General features: G+C 32.7%; 2 protein-coding genes across 9 annotated transcripts in view; one reads left to right on the top strand and one right to left on the bottom strand.

The window, feature by feature from the left end:
- LOC114941077 (cholesterol transporter ABCA5) overlaps positions 1-21,405 on the bottom strand; it is a 39,329-nt gene extending 17,924 nt beyond the window's left edge. For 7 of the 8 annotated variants that reach the window (XR_003821580.2, XM_029315924.2, XM_029315925.2 and 4 more), the window contains exons 1-3: positions 10,167-10,232; positions 8,162-8,283; positions 88-261 (exon numbers count right to left, since the gene is read on the bottom strand). Coding sequence is in view for 7 of the 8 variants with exons in the window: in XM_029315924.2 (XP_029171757.1) it covers positions 88-261; positions 8,162-8,254 (267 nt within the window). In the remaining variant the exon portion in view is untranslated. Of the gene's footprint in view, positions 1-87; positions 262-8,161; positions 8,284-10,166; positions 10,466-11,376; positions 11,552-20,967 lie in introns of those variants that run through there. The other variant, XM_085483438.1, reaches the window with a different exon arrangement.
- Positions 2,475-4,472, top strand: LOC114941078 (tubulin polyglutamylase complex subunit 2). The gene is made up of 2 exons (XM_029315930.2): positions 2,475-2,736; positions 3,717-4,472. The coding sequence occupies exons 1-2, from the start codon at positions 2,493-2,495 to the stop codon at positions 4,277-4,279; spliced, it is 807 nt and encodes a 268-aa protein (XP_029171763.1). The 5' UTR covers positions 2,475-2,492; the 3' UTR covers positions 4,280-4,472.
- Positions 21,406-21,423: the final 18 nt, after the last annotated feature.

Below are 21,423 nucleotides of genomic sequence, written 5' to 3'. Positions count from 1 at the left end.
ATAATAGTTAAAGAGTAAAAGCGCTCGCACTTAATTCGATAATTTAATTTGCTGACTTGGCAATGATATCCAGAAAATAATACTTACCATGGTTTCCGTAGAATTAGGTACCACGGCAATCGTGTTATTTGTGTGACCGTTGAATAATTTAAATACATCCCCTTCGGGCCTCTGCGTCGTCATCGCGGGATAGTTTGGATTTGGTATCAGAACCTTCACCACGATCAAGATCCCAAGAGTGTATAGGGGTAGAAAGATCTCCTGTAGGCAATCGAGCGATACTGATGTCAAATCAGATAAATTTATACGCCATTTATACGGCGTGTTTCGCGGAATCATTATAAGATTTCAGTTCCCTCATAAAGTAATAATTGGATTGCTTTTTTGCTAAAAAAAACTCGAGAGCTTTTACGTTCAAATTCAAAAATAGACATTTATTTAAACTTCTCTCTAAAAAGAGAAAAAAAAACAATATAGTTAATAGATTATATTGATGAATAATTTTAAGCTGTAAATATATATTTACTTGAATTTTTTGACAATTAGTAGAGAGAGAGATGAAGATTGCGGAGAGAAATAAAGATGCAAAATCAAGAAAGACCTTCTATTTTTAGGAGGTTTATTATTCTATGAATACACCGTTCCGTAATTACGCGGCTCATTCCGAATGAATAAAAGATATTTCATGTTTTTTGCAGATAATATCCACAGTATGCAGGAAATAGGGTGGTTTCCCTCCGTTTCCCATTGCGCCCCTGAAAACGCGTAAATTCTGCACTGGGTAAGAAATCCCCCGTGTGCGTGCATGTCCCGTAATTATTCTAGGTTCCGCTCGTGCACCTGCCGTTCCGTCTCGTTCGCAACGCGATACCAAGCAATATTCCCAACTATTTCGACCGCGTATTCCTTTCTTTTGACAAATCGATCCGCTCTCGTTACACACGAATTCTTTTCGGTACGAGCGATAAAAAAAATCTCACTCGACAGTAATAAAAAAATTTCACGTTTGGTAATTTAAATCTCTGCGAGTGATGAGATTCTTTCTAAATTACGACACAGGATCATCGTCGCTTTATTTCACAAATTTTTCAGTCAATTCGTATTTTTCTTTAATAAACAAAAATGTGTCAACGTATAATTTTAGTTTTATTTTAAAAAAACATTAATTAAAAATTGCTGGGGTCAGGAACATTTTGTACTGTATAATTTTAGTTTATTGGAAAACGCAGTCATTTTTAATTAATTTTGTATTAATAGCATATTTGACAGCTGAATTGTTTCGACACGATAAATATTTTTAAAATTTCGATCTTACGAAAATATAAAAATCTTCAAGAAAAATTCAAATTTTTTCATTATAAATGCAAGAAAAAAAGCAGAATAATAAAACATCCCTGTACAAGTCGTACATTGTTCGGGAATATTGCATTAATAGCATTTGACAGTTCCGTCAAATGCTATTAATATTAAAACATCCCCGTGCATTGTTCGGGGATGTTTTAATATTAATAGCATTTGACAGTTCAATTGTTTCGATACGATAAGTATTTAAAATGTCGATCTTTCGAAAAAATAAAAAATCTTCAAGAAAAATGTAAATTATTCATTATAAATGCAAGAAAAAAGCGGAGGACAATAAAACATCCCCTCACAAGCTATACATTGTTCGGGAATATCGGGTGGCATCGAGATTGCGTCGTCATGGCGATCAACAAGGAATGAACGCGATGATTGCTAGAACGTTGGAAGACAGAAATCTCTTTTATATTGTCACGACAGAGCATAGTACGTGTAGTGCAAAATTTTTTATCTTTTCTGTGCTCATCCCAGAAACACCGACACGAGAATTACGTAAAGCAGATCAATATAATACCAGTTACGAGAGCATTTGTAATATCCAATTACGTGAGCGGTCTTTTATATCTCTTCATTACGAAGAATGATTGCGAGCGGAACAAGATAAACATACATATGGTAATTACTTCCATATCTGTGATTTAATTCACTATTCATTTGTTTATTAAATGTGTTTTAATTCTTATCCGTTACAATGAAAAATATTATATAATGAAAAAAAAGAGAAAGAAAGGTAAAAAATAATAAAAAACGATAAAAGAATGAAAATAAATTTAAATATAAACAACAAAAAAATATATATATACATATAATATTAGAATTTGTTTATATAAGTATAAAATATATATTATACCGTTAATATGGTTTCTAAAGTATATTATTATTAAAAGAGTTTTAAAAATTCTGCCAGCATTACTGTAATCTATACGTAATCTCTACCTTTTAATCTCTCTTTTCCTCTATCTCTTTTCATATATAACTAGTTGGTTCCAAAAATAAATGGATTATAAAAACAGCGAACAGAAATACATTTTGTAAAATTATATATAAACTTCCCATTTTGGGGAGGTGATAAGTACGAAAATGATCGAATATTTGCGCGAAAAATATAGGCGGAGAGCAAGGATCTCGAGGCAATGTCTTTCTTCGTGGACATTGTCACCGAGGATTCGTTTTACGAAAATCTGACCCTCGGTGTGGTCAAGATCCTCGAGAACTCCCCATGCGTGAGAAACGTGCGGATCGAGAGGCGAAATGGTTGCGAGCTCGGAGCTATCAACAACTGGGAGCAACGCCACTGCTGCACGCTTCCGGAGGACGTTCGGAATTTCTACGCTTCCATCGACGGTTTCCTGCTGCAATGGAATCTCGAGATAGCAGGTAACCTTGCTAACTATTCTAATTATGCGCTCTCGACTCTCAACGTATTCATATACGTATGCATTTATATTAATTAATCTTTCCCCTTTATCGTTCTCTATATTATCCTTCCTTTACAATTTACAAGATTCAAAACTGTACCATATAAATTTATATTTTACATACTGCATGAATTTGTATTTTTTTTTTTTTATTATTGTCTTTTATATATTTATATTCTTTATTTTTTTGTTAAATTTTGTATTTAGAATAATTAATTTTTATTCTGTAAATTTATCATAAATTATTTTATTATATGCATAAATGTAGTATAATTTTGAAAACATTTTATAAGTTATTATATAACTTCACTTATTTAATACAACTATTATTTTGAGATACAACAGTATTTAAAAGAAAATTATCTGTTATTTTATTATATAATAACAATAACAATATTAAAAGAAAATTATCTGTTATTTTATTATATAATAACCGAGTTGTTAATGTTTTAATTTCCTCAAAAATGTTCGTGTAATTATCGAAAATTATTATAATATGCATTGCATAAAAGAGGATATATAAATCATGACGTAGATACCATAAAAAAATCAAATAGATAAAAATCGCTCATTCATTAATTGCTAAAACCATTATTCGTTGATCTCGAAAAACTTGCGTGCTACGAATTTTTTCCCCTAATATTTACTATCTGCGAACCTAGATCTATAAAAGAATCTTTCATGCGCAAGTAAACAAACCAGTTGAAATATATCATTCAACGAATAAATCATTCTCTCTCAGTTTTTCAAACAAGAGAGATAACAATCTAGACAACATTAGCCTGTTGAAAAAAACATCATATATGATATATTGTAAAAAAAAATTCCTGACGTTTCAAATGTCCTTTATATAATATATCTTCGGGATTTTTCGTTGCTTTTTTAACCAGAATTTTAAAAAATCGACGATGTATCGATATTAATCTGCGACATTTCCAGGCGAGGAATTCTCGATAGGTCGCATGGAGATAGGAACCTTGTCGTCGCTGAAGAGATACGTCGGCAAGGATCGGCAGGCAGGATCAGCCTCTGCACAGGACTCTTCGGGGAGTCAAGTGGGGAACGAGCCGCAGGAAGACGCGATGTTCTCGGGAGATTCGCGCGATTGCAAGCTCTTCGAGGTCGGCCAGTGCTTTCCAGGAGCCGAGAACGGCAGGATCTACTTGGCGTATCGCTCCAAGCAGGAACAGGACTCGCCGAGTATCTGGCTGCACAGCCGCGACGGCGGCTGGTACCATCTGGCCGACAACTTCACCACGTATTTTCGCATGATGCTGGCCCATCTGGGTCTGCCCTTGTGGCAGTGTTGCGCAGCCGGGCTGCCTTTGTTCACCTGGATGCAGCAAGCGTACTTTCTGGTCGGACCCCATCTGCTGCCGTCCACCGTCGAACCCACCGAGAGCGTATCCACTTCTTTGTGGAACAACGGACCCGTCAACGTCCTCGACCCGGCTATCTTCAAGGTCAAAGACGGCAAGCAGAGAAACGCGCGCAAGAAGTAATTTCGCAATGATGGTATACTTGAAGCTTTTGCGAAGGAAGCAAAAATTGATTTTTATTCCCTGTTAAATCAAGTTTCTTTTATAATAGAAGGTCAGTTTATGTAAACGGCCTGCTTCGTTCAATACTTTTTGTCCTGACTGAATAGATGAACATGTGCATTTATTATGCAGCATATAAGTATGTATTAAATAAATAATAATTATAATATATATCGTATATTTAGATATATTTATCTCTCTTTCTCTGTTTTTCTTTATATTTATTCATCTCTTTCAAAAGAATTCTTTTTAAAAGATATCAAGAGTCCATTCTTCTCATCGTTGCATAAGATATAACTATGTATAATGTAAAGTAAAAGTAAGATGAGAAGAAATATTTTCCAAGATATTTTATACTAAAAGATGCTATAGCCAAGTACGTAAAAAAACGCTACTAAATAATTTATTCGAAATTTTTCAACTTTTCTTATTTCAAAAACTAATATTGTAATAAGAGAACAGCATCATTCTTACAAAATATTGGAACAAATTTAAATGGCGATTAAATTGATTAAATTTAGTTAGTAATTGATTAGATTTAATGTAGTCAATTCTCCAAAATTCGTTATTCGTCAATATTTATTTTCCATCGCAATTTTAATCTCACATATGTACGCAAAAAAATTTTATTTATAAATATTGTAAGTGTTTTAAAATCAAATCTACACGGAGAGAATTTTTCTCTTATTTACCCTGAAAATTGTGGCAATCGTAGGACAATATAATATTGGAAGAATTTTGTAAGTTTCTCTGATTAATTTTTACCACGATAAAAAATATTATGATGTACATAATAAAATCAATCGAACATATTTTATATCTTATTGTGGTAAATATTAATCAGAGAAATTCATAAAATTCTTCGAATACCATATTATCCCACAATTACCATGATTTTCAGAATAAATTTGAAGAGAAAATTCTCTGTAGAATATTTTATGCGCATTATGTGTTACGCAATGAGATGTAAAATGCACCGCGAAGATAAATAATCCATTAGTTTCAAAGAAAAAACCAGTAATAATAATTAAAAAAACAGTAAACAAGAAATTAATTAAATTGTGCTTGATCCACGATTTTCATCGATGCCTCGCCAAGAAAAAGGGATTCTTTCGCTCCTTATTTTTTTTTTTTTTTTTTGCTACTTCTTCATGGCACTTACTCACGAAGATGCGATTAATTAACGATCGCGCGCGCGTGCTAATCAACAGAGGACAGCGCACGGCACTTTACACGACACTTCTGACGTTAATCGCATGCGACACGTAATTATAATCTGCTCGGTGCTTGAAATTATTCCTCATGACGACGCAGCACATCTGTTACTAATAAATACACTCGCGTTTTAGGAGGTTCGCTACATTATGTATCACAACATAAATCTGCGAGTTAAAATTCAAGCTAAATATTCGAGAAATTTAATATTCGATAATATGTTGTCGCGTTTGCTGTCAACAAATATTTATACAATATTATACTTATACCCGCGCGATAAATTATTCGATCGAATAAATCGCATAAAATACACGTTATATTAAAAAATAAACTGGTATACAAACGTCGAATTCTTTTTATATTATTCTATGTATATTATAAATATGTGGTTAAACACACGACTGTACTTTTTAATTGAAGCAATATTATATAATATTAATCTTATTAAAATTTCGTGCAAAATTTACATTTTGACACATTTATTAATACTCTGCTATTTAACATGTGACTTAATTGTTGACTGTAATAATGATTGCAAATGATGGTATCTCCTGATACTTATCGCGATCGTATTTCGCGAGAAATAAAGTGACGTAAGAGACTGAAATCAACACTAAACAGCTCGTATGAGTCTCATCGCGCGAATGACAATACGACCGAATGTAAACCTGTCCGCTTGAGTCGCGTCGTGAATGACAACAATATGATTGACATAACAATAACGCGCTACATGCAAGAGACAAGTTTCAAATTTTGCTACTTCGAAAAAGTCCACGTTCCATGTGTTGCGACACATTATCTCTCAAAATACATGCATTATTATAGTACTTACTAAGACGCGAGCATTAATTGTTATTAATTACAATATTAATAAATTAATTAAAAAATCATGTACAATAAATATATCACGACACGACGACTATTTATCAAAGTATATTTTAAGCGATTTCTTTGTTTTTAAAGTAAGAATAATTATTAGTTTAATTAGAAAGTGTACAGTTACATCTAATTATCGTATTTTGTTGATTAGTTCGCGCAGATTTGTAATTAATCGCGTCAAGAGTGACTGCTGTGAAGAGGAGTAGCAAAGAAGTAAAAGAAAAGAAATATGTCTGGAAAAGGCTGACAGCGGAGCAATCGTGAGGTGAACATAATTTTTAATTAAATCCGTGCGATCATGAGATGAGCACAATTTTTAATTAACGACAAATTAAAGCGTTTTAATGAGTCAAACTTCAAGAATCCACATACAAAAAAGACTACTGTTTTATGCATAAACATATATTTTTCTTATATATTTTAAATTAAATACTTTTGATCTCGTATCGTTTTTGTAATAAAATAATATCTGACAAAATGAATTTGAGATGTTAGACTCATGTACCGATAATTTTAAAAATATAATTGTTAATTAAACTTCTGAAATGTAATTAATAAAATTCTGATTATCATTTTCTCTTGTGTGAAATGCTTATTTTTTATCCTTACTTTATCAACTGCGTTAGTCGTTATAAATATATGACATTTTTACGCGGCAAAAGCGTGGTGATAATAGTGCAAAAAAAGCGCGAAAAATTCAACAAGATATATGGAGAAAGTATCTCCTCTTCGCGATCCACCCCTTGGCCCAGTTGGCATCGAGTCTACGCAAAAACGTCCAATTGGCAACGTAATTGGCGAACGCAGTCTGCGACAAGACGCAGTCATGCTGTCGCCGTCCTCGCAAATGTTCGCATCGGTCTTTGCTTCGTCGTTTGAACTTTTACCATCCTCTTATATATTATCATGCAATTGTACAAGTTGTTTAATGAATGCGAAGCTAGTTACCCTCGTTAGTAATTGGAGATGTAATTGCAAAGTTATTATAATTTTTTTAATTCTAATAATATTTTTGTACGACTCTCGCGTTATATCACTAACTAAATTCTCAATTTATTGTCTTCTTGTTAAAAAAAAAAAATAATTAATATTTTCATTCCCTAAATATCATCCTACGAAAAAATAACGTCAAAAATTCGAAGATTGTAACAAATCAGATTTAGTGAAGATTGTAAATTTAATTTTGCAGTGTTATTTCTTTTAAATGAATTTTGCTAAAGACATGTTTATCTAGATTCACTTTAAAACTTTCTTATCGCATTTATTGGTTTTTCTAACTAACAGTGTCATGATGTTTACGTTTATTGCATGTTGTAAGTATTATAGGAAAATATATTGATTCAGTATCAATGAGTTTTTTTTAAGCGAGCCTTTAAATTTGTATACCTATATAATATATCAATTTCAAAGAGCAGATCTATTGCTTACAAAGATAATCTTTGAGAACGATTTTAGCAACATATTTCTGCGCACTGACTATATATATTGTACGCATATATCCACTTGACACGTGTCCATATTTCTTGAGACAGGTGTCGATTTTTGATATCATACATTTTTCTTCGAAATATTATTCGGAGCGTAAAACGATATAAATTCCGATTTCTATTTTAAATTACGTTAAAATCCGTAGGGGAAATAGATTGGATTTATTTAATATAAAAGGATCAAGCGCCAATTGCTGTGTCGCCAAGCGACACGAGAAATCTCTTTAAATCTATTAATATATTAAAATTAAATTAGACTTACCGCCATCGTCTTCCGCTTCTCGCGTTTTTTGAGCAGAAGATTTCTCACGAGCATCGCCCGTAGCTGGGAAAAGTAGACCGCGCACGAATTCATCCTGCGAGCTGCATTCGCCCTCTCGTCTTCTGTAACAGAAACATCAGCAAACTAAATGGCCAGAGAATTTCAATATTTGACGAACAACGAAAATAGAAGCTCAAGTTTTGCGCTAATACAGCAATTTAATTCAAGTCCAATTTCAATTCTATTATTAGACATACAATGTCTGATAAAGATGTTACAGTTTTTATCGATATTTCAAAAAAATGTATAAAAAAATAGGTAAAAATTATTTAAATATATTCGTAATTAATGTTGAAATTGCACTTTTCAAGAGAAAAATGTAATATCAGGCGCTTTTGATTATGAAAAAATTTTTAATCGAGCAGATGTGCGTCTGATGACAGAACATTTTTATATGTTATAATTATATATGCAAAATATATGTCAGATATAAATATGAATTAAAATATTATAATTTAATATTTATAATTTTTTTTTTTTTTGCGGCATTATAACAAAATTTGAGCTGATAATAAATTTCATTTTATAAAGAGAAATGCACAGATAAAAAATCTATATCATATATAAAATATATAATAATAATAATATATGTACAATAATCTTGGTCTCTAGCTCTAGATGCTTTCTATAAACTTTAATTAATAAAAAAATCTCTTGCTGCAAAAATTAACAAGCTGGATATTGGCTACACCTGTAGCAAACGAATTAAAATACATTTATTATTTTCAACTGTCGTTCGCGCGTGTGCGAATGAAAAACTGCTACAAAGATGAATGGCAGTTTGAAAGTAAAAAAAAGCAGAGTAATATATGTAACCTGTTATTTGTGACGGAACGTAACTTGTCACTTAATTAATTGTTTCCACATGGAGAAAAGCAAGATATCTCCTTTCCTTCCCGCTCGAACGCGCGGAAAATGGCGAGAAGGACAAACTGTGCTCGGATGTAGGCATGTTGCTGAAGCACAGCCGCGTTCTTCTCGATTAATTAGCTTAATTTGTTTGCACAACTACGCGATGCGTACTCTTCTCCTCCCTTCCTCTGCCCCTTTGGGCTCCTTTCCACCTACTCGCGTCGTTCACCATTCAGTCCTTTCCGCTCGGTTCGTTCCACAGTAAACTCGCGTGGGAACAATATAATTGTGTGATATATCTCGCTCGTCATTGAAGTTAATGTGTTCGCGATTGTGCGGTGAATTTTGGAGAATTAATCAAATTATTTAGAGTATATTAATTATTCTCTATATAACATATTTATCCGCACAAGTGCGATATAGTGTGCGATATTTAAAGTACACCCTCCCTTCTATATATAGATTCGAAGGGATGCTTGAGAGAGATTTTGGAAATTATTTTCTACAATATATATAAAATGCAATATAATACTGCAATGCTTTCTAAATTTATGTATATAAAGGGTGTAACAACAATATATTGATATTTTTATTTATTTTTAGTTCTTCAATTTTCATAAATTATTTTTAAATTTTTCTATCGCATACATATTTGCGCGGTTCATCAAGCGTCAATCACGACTTATGAAATTTAATTTTCTTTACAATTTTCTGTGTATTGAAGACTTAATATTTTTAATCATTCTTCTCCCTTCGAACAATTTAAAAATTGATTTCCTTTTTTTATTACTCTCATCCTGAATAAAATCGGCGAATGCGCACCGGCAAAAGGGATGCGTATCTTCCTCTTGAAGATGTAAAAATCTCTGAAGTCACCAGATGATAATTAAAAATGGTAGTAATTTAATCAACCAACTCTGGCTATTTAATAATCTTTATTTAATATTCACGACGTTTCGGCCATGGGTTTCGGCCCTTATCAAGTGCTGAAACACAACTTTCTTCCTCTTGAAATTTTCCTGCGAATACGCTTCAATTGCAAAATCTCCAAACTCGTAAGGGGAAAAAATGATCGATGCGAGTGTTTACTCACATTAATTCTGAAGTGCGCCGCGCCCGCGTTCGAGGAGATGACTCTAGTCGATCGTACCCTCGGTACCTTGATTGCTGGCGGTGGTCCCGGTGGCGGTGCCGTTTCCGGTGCTGTCGTCGTTGCTACGTTGCTGGACGCTGCCGCCGTTACCGACGCCGATCGATTCGCACTGCTGGGACGTTGCCTTACCACGTGACACGACGGCGGCATCGCAGCGACGGACGACGACGACGGTGTGCACGGAACCGCGTCCGCATCCACTATCGCTGCTCCTCGCCATTCTTGACGCTACTAATCGGCTGCGCAAAGAACAAAGAACGAAACTTTTACTTCCTCTATCCACGGCGATTCCGGTTCTGCTTGACGTCATTTTATTTCTTTTTTTTTCTATTTTTTTTTTGTACGTGACGTAACTCTACATGGACAGCGTTTTGAAGGCTAAAATGTAGAAGGAATCATTAGATCTTGCAATAATTTTCTTTTTTTTATATTTTTAATATATTTATAATTATATCTTTTTTTTGTTATATTTTAAAAGAATTTGTCAAATAGAATTTAATTTATAATTTTTTGTTATTATTTATTATATATATTTGTTTAAATTTTAATACTACTTTCGCATTAAGAATTCAGCGTTTAGGTCCCATGACTTTGTCAATATTTAATTTAGAAATGATGATCTATAAGATAAGAAATATATTTTTGATCACTATAATTAAAAAATAAAATTAACTAGACTGTAACATACTGTGTCAAGTTTTAGTTTACAAAACTTGGCAAAAATAAAATGTGAATTTTAATAAAACACATCTAGGATTTAGTACGTAAACTTATAGAGATTTTCCAGTTGCTACGAAAAAGCGGCTTTACGCGATAAAACCACTCTTGAAACGACTTCTTTGATACTACTCGAAAATACTAAAAGTACTGAAAATCTTGTAAAATATTTAATACCGGAAAATTCACGGTAAAAGCATTCTCGGTTAACTGCACCGAGCAATATGTTGAAAAAGCAAATAATAGAGATCGAAGATTTGGCGAATTTCGCCGCTGATTGTTCGCCGTATATACTCTGAGCACACACCAGCTACCCAGTTTCGCAAACAATGGACCAATCTAAGATTTAACAGATGTAAATTACATATATATGTGAAAAAGGGTCAAAGAGCAAAAATAGGAAAGAGAGAGAGAAAGAGAGAGAGAGACTTACTTTCGATTATAACCAGGTCAACTTTCCTCCGGTCAATGAACGTGATTTAGGAACGTGCCTAGACGAGAACCAAGGGAATAAACCTTTCGCAGTCTGATTCTCCCGGTTAATTTTCCCACGTTGTCCCATTCGATCACGTCCGCAAAAAAGTTATCGCCCAAGTGCACCGTTTCACCTGCGAAGCAAGAAAAAGTGCTCAAGTTTTTAAAATAATTGGATATCATGTAAAAAGTTGAAACACACTAAAAAATGTGGCGCGCACAAATAAAAGATATATATATAAAATCAATTTCATCTTCATTTCGTTAGCTTGTTTGAGTATAAAGTTTATTATCAATCTAGGATTTACATCATTAGAGAGAGGGATAGTAAAGAAGAAAAAAATTGTATTTATTAGGTACATAAAATGAATTGGTTGCGCATGTTGCCGTTCTAAATATGGGAGATCGATAGCATAATAAAGTGATACCGTTAGTGTTCCTATTCAGAAATTTATATTAAACAATATTTTTATTCGTCATTGTATTAATTCAAAAAATATTTGCAATATAATTTTTTTTTATTTATAAATTTTGCTTCTCTCGTGTATACACATTTTACACATACATATTATATCAAAATTACCTTATTACTCAATTTTTTTGTTTCAGGCACTATTTTATAATTAGTATGTTATCTTTTATTATAGTCTCACTGCTAAACTATTTTTATGTAGATATAATAGACTCTCCTTTTTTTTAATTGGATAATACTTTCCTCTACAAATATCTAATTTTAGAAATAAAAATATATCTTTTATAGAAATGTACGTCTGAGAGAGATTCGAGATAAAATATTTGAACATTTATTTAAACAGTGTCTAAAATTAATCGTCTTCTTCGTATGTTTTATATAGCAAGACCACGTTGCTAATGCAATTTCAACGTCTTATTGAATCTCTTATGATATTTTAATGATGATTTTAATTAATTATATTACATAATTACGTACAATTACGTTATTACGTACAAATCTTTAATTTCTAGCGCACACCGTACAGTTATAAATAGGGAGGATCAATAACATGATGAAGCGATTCCACGTGTGTTCGTGTCACAAAGTGATGTCCTTGATCATTGATGTATTTTCATAAGAAAAGTTCGTTCAAATTTGATATTCAAATTTGATGATGACTATGATTATATTAAATACATATCGATAAGATGATCTACTTATGATTTTATTCGTCATTTTTTTTATTTATTTGTCACATTTCATCATTCAAATTTGTAACATATATTTATTACATTTTTGTATTTCAAATTTTGTATGCCATCAATTGTACACAAACTCAATTCTTATAAATCTTATACTGCGAGCATTCAAAATATTTACTTTTCTCGGACAAAGAAATTAAAACTTGCAAAATTGAGCGCCTCATATAATATATAATTTTCTATATTTCTATTACGAAATTTGACAAAGTTTAACATTAATAAAATATGAATAAAAATAGGAATAAAATGTTTTGATGAAACACGCACTTTTGCATAAGTTTTACATGTCTCCTCTCTTCCCCCTTTTATTACTACGTATTAAATAATAAATCCAAAGTGCAAGGGAAACGTAGGGCGCAAACAGACAAGCGGGGTCGTCACCCTACAATACGAGGGTCATCAAAGTAAGGAACACAGGCTACCAGACGGAATGTCGCCACCGCGATTGCGAGCGTAAAAGAGGGTGTATATATGCGTACGAAAAGAGTCCTGTGTGAAGGTTTCGATCGCGTTTACTTTCCTCTGAAAGTGGAAACTTGAAAGCAAACATCTCCACGCGCACGTGAAAAGCATTTAGTTATTTATCAAAGTTAATTAATCCTAGTAAACTTATTAGAGAGAGAGAGAGAGAGGAGCTCTCCATAATTTATTTTTCTCTTGAGGTAAGAAAGAGGAATTACGTTAAATTTAATTAAGTTTAAACGTGCATACATTTTTAATTATACGAATACTTATGTTAACGATATATATACTTGATCATGATTATCCTGTTTTTATGACCTCGGATTATGTATAACGCGCTGGGTTCGAATACTTTCGCTAATACTTTTGTTAATCTTGTTTTCTTAAATACTTATAACGCCATGTAACGTGATATGAGAGAATGCATTTGCATAATTTTCAGGATTAACTCTTACTCCCTGTATATTCCAAACGTCTAAACAAAATATCTTGTGCATTTACCCTTTCCTCCCTTGGAATCGGTACAAAAAATTAAGCATGTGAATTTATTTGCAATTTTATTTAATATAAAAATATTAAAATAAAATAATAAAAAATTGAATTTAAAAAATTAAGAAAGAATTAATAATAAGAAATAAAAAGATGTTAATCATCCCCTCCCTAGAAAAAATGATTTTATTGGAAATTTTTGTCAACCTCTTTTAAATAATACCTAGTATATGGGACACTATATATAAAAAAATAATAAATACAAGCATTTTCCATTGTGATCGTGTCGCTTCTATAATACATAATTCTCGAAACGAGTATAAATTTCGCTCCATAAAGCAATGAGGGAGAACAAGCAATGACAAACAGAACGATTGAGGTGAGTTCTACGATTTCAATTACAATCGATTGCAATCTCTCTCCTCTCTCTCTCTCTCTCCTACTTTCTCTCTGTCGACGACAGATCTACTTAACCGCTTTGATCTCACGCTTTAATCCTTCCTGTGAATGTTCGCCCCCGCATCATCGAGAGAATCTCCTTCTACTTCGGGACCATTCTACATCTACCTGTGCCCTTCTACCGCCATCTTTTGACATCAAATGCCTCGGCATTTAATGCATACCGCCGCGTCTGGAGAGCACTACTATGTCGATTCGATCGTGTAGACAACGAACTCTCGTCCTTGACAGATCAAAAGAATATCAACGAAGATAATGACGATGGTCCCCGCCGCCGAGCCACGCGACCTCGAAGAACGGATCGTTTAATCACACCCTTGAGTCTCTCAATTTCCCTCATGTCTATATTCAATGAGCCGTCTGATATCTGTACAACAGTTTCGGGATCGCGCGACTTTATTCACAAAAAAAGATTCTTTCAACTGACGTCTTTACATTGTTCAATATTTGCATATTAGAGACTTTTCGACTTCGAAACATTTTCATTTTCATGCAATATAATTTTTTTTTTTTTTCATCTATAATCCAAATTATTATTAATTTAAATTATAATAACTGGAGAGACTTTGTAAAAAAACTTCATAAATATATTGTATTTTTTTTCTTTGTTAGATTTTTTCTTAATAAATATTTATAAAAAATATAGTGTACCGAAATATGTCGTATCATATGACATTCTATGAAACAAGTTAACGAGCTAAAATCAACTTTTTTATTCAATTCTTGTAATTAATTAATTTATCTAATTTATCAAAATGCGTGTGATGACTTGAAGTTTTTAAACGATAGCGGTCATGTTTTTTCACGTAACATATATTACAAGTAGTGAACAAAACAAACATGCAATTTTAATCTAATTGTAAGTAGCATGGCAGCAAAAAATGCGTTTATTATTTCTTTATCTTTTTCATTTTTTTAAATTAAAGAAAAAACGCATTCTAATAAATATAATAAATCTATTCTAAATTTGATTTAAATTTAATATTATTATGCAATATGACAGTAATTCGAAATTATCCAATTTGGAGGACAGAAAATAAATATAATTTCTTAATTAATTAATTAATCGATATAAGAGCACTTGTGCTCATTTTAATCATAATTCAATGAAGCGAAAGCGAAAGTAATATAAGATAAGTGGAAAGTTCCCCGATATTAAGATTTCATGAATGTAAAGATGTCTTTATTGCTCTCGTCGCAATTTAGGCTTGAATATGACACTTACAGGCCTTATTTACGTAGTACATAAGTAAAGCAGTAAAGCTTGTCAATACGTCAAAAAGTGTACGATGTCACAAAGAAATTATAATTTTTAATAAAATGTTATTTTTTATACATGTAATTACAAATATTTGATATATTTTTATAAAAATATATGTATATGTAATTACATTATAATCTCTTCATTTGAATAAAATATAAATTATATTATATTGCATATAGTATTTTATTTAGTGTTAAATTGTATTAACAAGAGATTGTTCATAAATCTCTTAATAAATCTCTTAACACAGGTAAAAATTGGCATTTGAATATTACTGTCAGATATTGCAAATTGCAATTGACGCAAAATTATCCATAGAAAATATATATGCAAATAAATATGAAACTCGTAGTATGATATGATGTAGAGCACATCTCCTGTGATTTATATACATCACACATACTATACGTGTGTGTATCCACTAAATGACGAATGGTTATTGTACACTTCACCGGCAAGCAAGCGACCTGATTTCAGTACCGCAACTCTCAGAGGCGAAACTCCACCAAATCCGTTTTCCCCAGCTTTTGCCCGTCTCCAAGTTGGAGAACACAACGAGTTTCAATTCGCCTTTGTCCGGTCGTAGCCTGTTTCAAGATACATGTCCAACACATTACCTATCATCTACTATCATTTAGTTCGTATTTTAGAAGACCCTGTCGAAGATCCTCGCCCGTTTATCGACATATCGTGAGCGCATTCGAAATATCGAACTGCTTCGAAATCATTTATAATTAATCTGAAGATGAATAACTAAATTGTTCAAACTAAATTATGAAATTGCAAAAAATCAGCGTTCGGTCTTTTACACAATACGATTTGTCTAACATCATGAAAACAGTCGAAATAAAATTCAGCAAACCTTACTTATTGTAAATATTCGAAATCAATGAAATATCAGTAAAAATAGTCTCAATGTCGATTTAAATAGCTTCAGAGACGAAACAATTAATAACTACATTTTTCATCCGCTTATTTATTGCAGATTATATTTTTATTTAAAACAATCGTAATTTCTATGGACAAGGAAATAGAGAGAAGAACAGAGCAACCACGAGTCGGAATCTATTGACCGAGGAGAATAAGAGGGCGAGAAAGGGTCAGAGGTGTGTGGGAGAAGAACAATGAAGAGTTTCGTACGGCACGTATCCAAATACGCCGTGGACGATGGATAGATATACTGATGTGCGATCGATTTTTCCGACCTCGGGATCGCGGCAATTCGCAATGGATGCCTCGCGATGAGCAACGAAAAATAAGAAGGCGATTATCGAACGTGAAAACGGAATGGAGAGTGAAAAAAGCAGTAAGAAAGAACGAAAAGAATCGGGAATGCTTCTCGTAGAAATACAAACATTTTTTATATAGCAATTAATAGCAAACTATAGAAATTAATATATGCAAAATGTAATAAATTCATATGTGACGGCGTGTACAAAAATACAAATATGAAAAGTGCATTTATAAAATTATAGCCAATTATTACAATGCAAGAAAAATGTGAAATGTGAAATTAAAATAAAATATAAAATAATTAAACAATGTATGGAAATTGAATATAATTGAATAAATGATAGATGACAATTATAACAGAACAATAATTTAATTTTACAATGCTCTTGCATAAAGAATAATAATCATTTATTAATACTTGAAGCATATATAGTTATATATCGAAGAATAAATTTCACAGAAGCATATTCAGTTCTTCATTATTTGCATCGTTAAAGAATTGCTATATTCGCGTTTCCTCTATTATTTTAAATATGAAAATCCATATCTTGCAACTTTGTAATAAAACAAAATTTTGTATTTCTTTTAAATACAGAATTAAAAATAAATTTTATTTACTTTCACACCGTTGTAAATACCAATTGCAATTTTATTAAAGAAAGTGAATAATTATTTCTCCGTAGTTTTCTGATTGAAAAAATTTTTTAATTCTGAAAATGATCACAGAATTTTTACTTACCTTTAACAAGTAATCTGAATCTTTCAAATTCTCTTTGGAGATTAAATCGCGCGTTCTAATGACATACTTAATTTTTAATTAAATAAAACATTAAAACAAATTATTTAAAAAATTTTAATTTCCATTTCTTCATATTAAATACGGAGCAATTTAAAAATCATATTTAGCCTAAAAAAACTACGGCAAATTATTATTCTCTTTCTTGTATTTTTTTTATTAAACTGTAGTGTTATTCACACGCGACTTTTCCATTTTCGCGAACATTTCAGAGAGTGGAATGGTCGCCTTCAGCTACAATATCTTCGAACCTGAAAGGAGGTTCGCCCCTAGGGGTTAAGAGCAAGCCGTGACAGTTATATCGAGCGGGCTTGAGAGTAGACTAAGAAGTCGGAGCTGACGCGACAGCGACTATTTTTATTCGCAAACGAAGGCGACATTCCTACCGTGCTTCCGCAAGTTTCAATGGTTACTCACAATCAGTCGTACCTCGAAATGGTGCAACAACTGGGATATGCGTGCGAGAGATAATTCGATGAGATTATATCGTTTCTTTTAACTCACGATAGCCTGACAATTGTTTCGCGAGAAGTAGAAGTTGGTTCCTTAATATATTGACATTTTTCCGTTCAAAAGTGATATATATTATTATACCACATAATTTCGATGAACGATCATTTTTAAACGATTAAAATTCAATGTGAGAAGAATTAAATTGAAGAAGATTGACGAGATTCTAATTTTGTGCTTAAATATTATAGATTTAATTAATTTCGCGAAAAAAGTAAACTCTCTTTTCGAATTGACTCACTTTTGAAATATTGAATTACGTGTAAATTTCAATAGTGATGTGGCATGTGTGAGTAATAAAGATAAATAGAAGATTACCAAGAAAGTGCATTGATAATTTTTCAGATTTATTTAATTTATTTGTGTGTAATCTTTCATGTAAATTTTATTCTTATCTATTAGCACATCACAGTAAAAAAATTTGTGTTGTCTTGTTAAAAACGGTCCCCATTAAAATTTGTGTGTTAAATATTTAACACATTTATGTGTTAATTTAACATATTGCTGGTGTGTTAATTGAACTTAAATGTTAAATTATTAAAAGTGAAAAAAAATGTAAAAATAATACAATGTGCATCTATTTTAATTTTACACAATAAATATGTGTTGTTTTATTAGTGACAAGATTTGTCTGTTAAAATTTACAAAGAAAAAAATGTTAATTTTTTTATTTTATAATATAAGGGAGCGGGATAATATAATCTAAAATTAATATATTTTTATTCAATTTTAAAACTAAGTAAATTTTACAGAAAATTTATTTTAAATTACTTGACATTTTGCATTTATTTTAAAATATTAACACAATATTTGTGTCTTTATTTAATATATCCATATTATATTAAATTAATACAAAAATTTCTGTGGACCGTTTGGGACATGTGATATTTAAATTTAACAAATTTTTCAACTGTGACCGGTTAAATGTTTAATTAATTATTTTGGGATAATTAAGTGGACTGTTCTGTTAATATAATTAATCCTGCGGCGACACGTACAAAGCCGAAAAATATGAAAATTCTACCACCAGTCGCTCGTTATATAAAGGAAGAAAGCTTGATTATTATTTCGTATGGTTTGTACTGCTTACGTGTCGCAGTAATAAATGTATAAATAAGTTAATAAGATAATTTTCATGATATATATAAGTGTGTGTGTGTGTGTGTATACATATATATCAAACACATAAAATGAACTGTATTTTTTGAAAAATCTTCCGCGAAAAATTAGAGTAAATAATTTTTGAGTCACTGAATACTATTATCAACGATAAAGCTGATAAAAGTGTAATACCTAACACCACCTGGATGACGAATTCTGTCACCTCGAGTGGTATCAATTTTACTGTATATATGGTAGAATCGAGTGAGAATCGCAATCGATAAGTAACATGATGATAAGCAAACGAATGAGTGCGCGCGATACTTTTAAAACAGGAACTTTATAATTTTATTAAAAAAAAAAAACATGCAAAATTATTACTATTATTAAAATTATTTTTCAATAACAATATATCATCTTTATCGCGAGTATCAGTTTAAACGTGAAAATTATTATTTCCTACATTGAAAAAAATGACTAAGTTAATAAATATTTATTTTAATACTGCCTAATAAATTATTTATTTGAAACAAATGAAATATTTATACGTTTTGAAAATGATTTTCTTGTATGAAATAAATATTTTTCACATCAATATTATTAGTTTCAAATAAATTATTTATTTAACCATGTTGAAATAAATACTATTCGAATTGAATAATTTTTTTTCAGTGTAATATATTCTTTTTTAAATTCTTGTAATTTCTCATAATAAAAGTATACACAAATAAATGTACATACACCTACAGCTTTCATGGAGAAATTTGATGTCGCTCAAGACGACAAATGATACATCTTAGATTACAGTTACGGTCTAATGCAAGCGAATTTATATACATTCTAAATAAGAAATTACAAGAAAATAACGTCGGCACATAAACAACTTGTAACAATAACCGTCGTAATTCAAGCTCGAAGAAGCGCGACGATAATGTCAGCAACCATCGGAACAATTGCCAATTTATATTTAATTCGCGCACGCAGTCTAACAATTTCTCTGTCTCTTTGCACGATAATAAGTAGATCGCGGCACTCTAATCTCGCGTCCGACTTTAAACCATCGCAATGCATTACAATCACTCGCATCCGTTTCCCGGGGAATGATCAGTTTACTTAACTCGATACACACACACACACACACCCGGAGAGCCAGACATTCGCTGCGACAAAATACTCCAACCCCTAATTCAATCTCCGCGAACGTAAGCGGGATATCGGGACAGGCCGGAAGTCGCCGGTTTCGAAAGAGAGGAACAAGGGGGAAATCATCCCGAATCTCGACGATTCCGAGATTCTCAAAACTGAACCGATTCCCCATCAAGTCACCCTCGCGTTCAAATCACACATATAGACGTATATTTGATATATATATATATATATATATATATATATATATATATACATATATACATATATATATATATATATATATGTGTATACGCGTAACATATATATATATATATATATATATATCAAATATACGTCTATATATGTGACTTGAATATATATACATATATATATATATATATGTATATACGTAATATATATATATATATATATATATATATATATACATATATATATGTATATACATAATATATATATACACATGCATAATCCTTGTGCCCACGCACACGATGCGCCCCTGCCCCCGTTTCCGCTCGTCCACCCCTACCCCCTCCCGCCCCTCGCGAAAATCGATCCGCCACCGGCCTGGACAGCAGCAGTCCACGTCGAACGGCTCCGACCTGCACCCTCTCCTCGGCGAACGTGAACAGGGGGTAGCCGGAGCCGCGGAGCAGCGTCGTGTCGTGTCGTTCGACACTCCTACACATCCCGCAATCGATCCCCAATCAACGCCATTACGCGATAGAAACCAGGGGGGAAGGTGCGGAAAGGGGTTGAGAGAAAGGGTTGATCGCCGGCGACCATCATCGTCCGTGGAGTCGGGGTGTCTCCACGAGGTGTGACGCGGAGAGTAAAAAACCGCGAGAAAAAAAAAAAAAAACGCTCTTAATTACCTGCTTATCCTGCGCGACAGCCGCTCGACGTGGACGCTCATCCTCGTCGCCAGGGTGGCATCGGAGCGCGATAATTCAGCCCTCTTTTATCACTCACTCTCGCGCCCGAGCGCGAATGTCGGGGAGAATCCGCGGAGTCCTCTCGCGTCTCCTTCGCGATGATTCGCCGCGAACTTCAAGTCACAAAAATTCACCCGCGAAAAAACTCAGCGAGAATCCTCCGCCTTGACGTATCGCAGATTCTCGCGATACGACCCGATCGCGCCGACGACTTCTCTCTTCCTCTCTCGTGACCTCTCGTGCCGCCCCCTTCGTGAATTTTCGCGACTGCGCTCACTCAGGGACCCCGGAGAGACCAACGTGACGCAACGCGCGCACGTGTTTCCGTCGCGGCCGCCGGCGTCAGACTGCGCGAGAAGGCGCTCGACGCCGCGTTCACGGCCCTTCGCGCGACAC

This window comes from Nylanderia fulva, unplaced genomic scaffold (assembly GCF_048542155.1).
Source record: "Nylanderia fulva isolate GAGA-0341 unplaced genomic scaffold, ASM4854215v1 Scaffold25, whole genome shotgun sequence".
In the NCBI taxonomy this organism is placed as follows: Eukaryota; Metazoa; Arthropoda; class Insecta; order Hymenoptera; family Formicidae; genus Nylanderia; species Nylanderia fulva.
Note: the sequence above shows the minus strand (reverse complement) of the source record. Positions and strands in the feature narration are given on the sequence as shown.

Excerpts from the sequence above, each read along its gene's own strand:
- LOC114941078 (XM_029315930.2), top strand. The coding sequence starts at position 2,493 with ATGTCTTTCTTCGTGGACATTGTCACCGAGGATTCGTTTTACGAAAAT. Across the intron at positions 2,737-3,716 it reads ATGGAATCTCGAGATAGCAG|GCGAGGAATTCTCGATAGGT; the intron begins GTAACCTTGCTA and ends CGACATTTCCAG.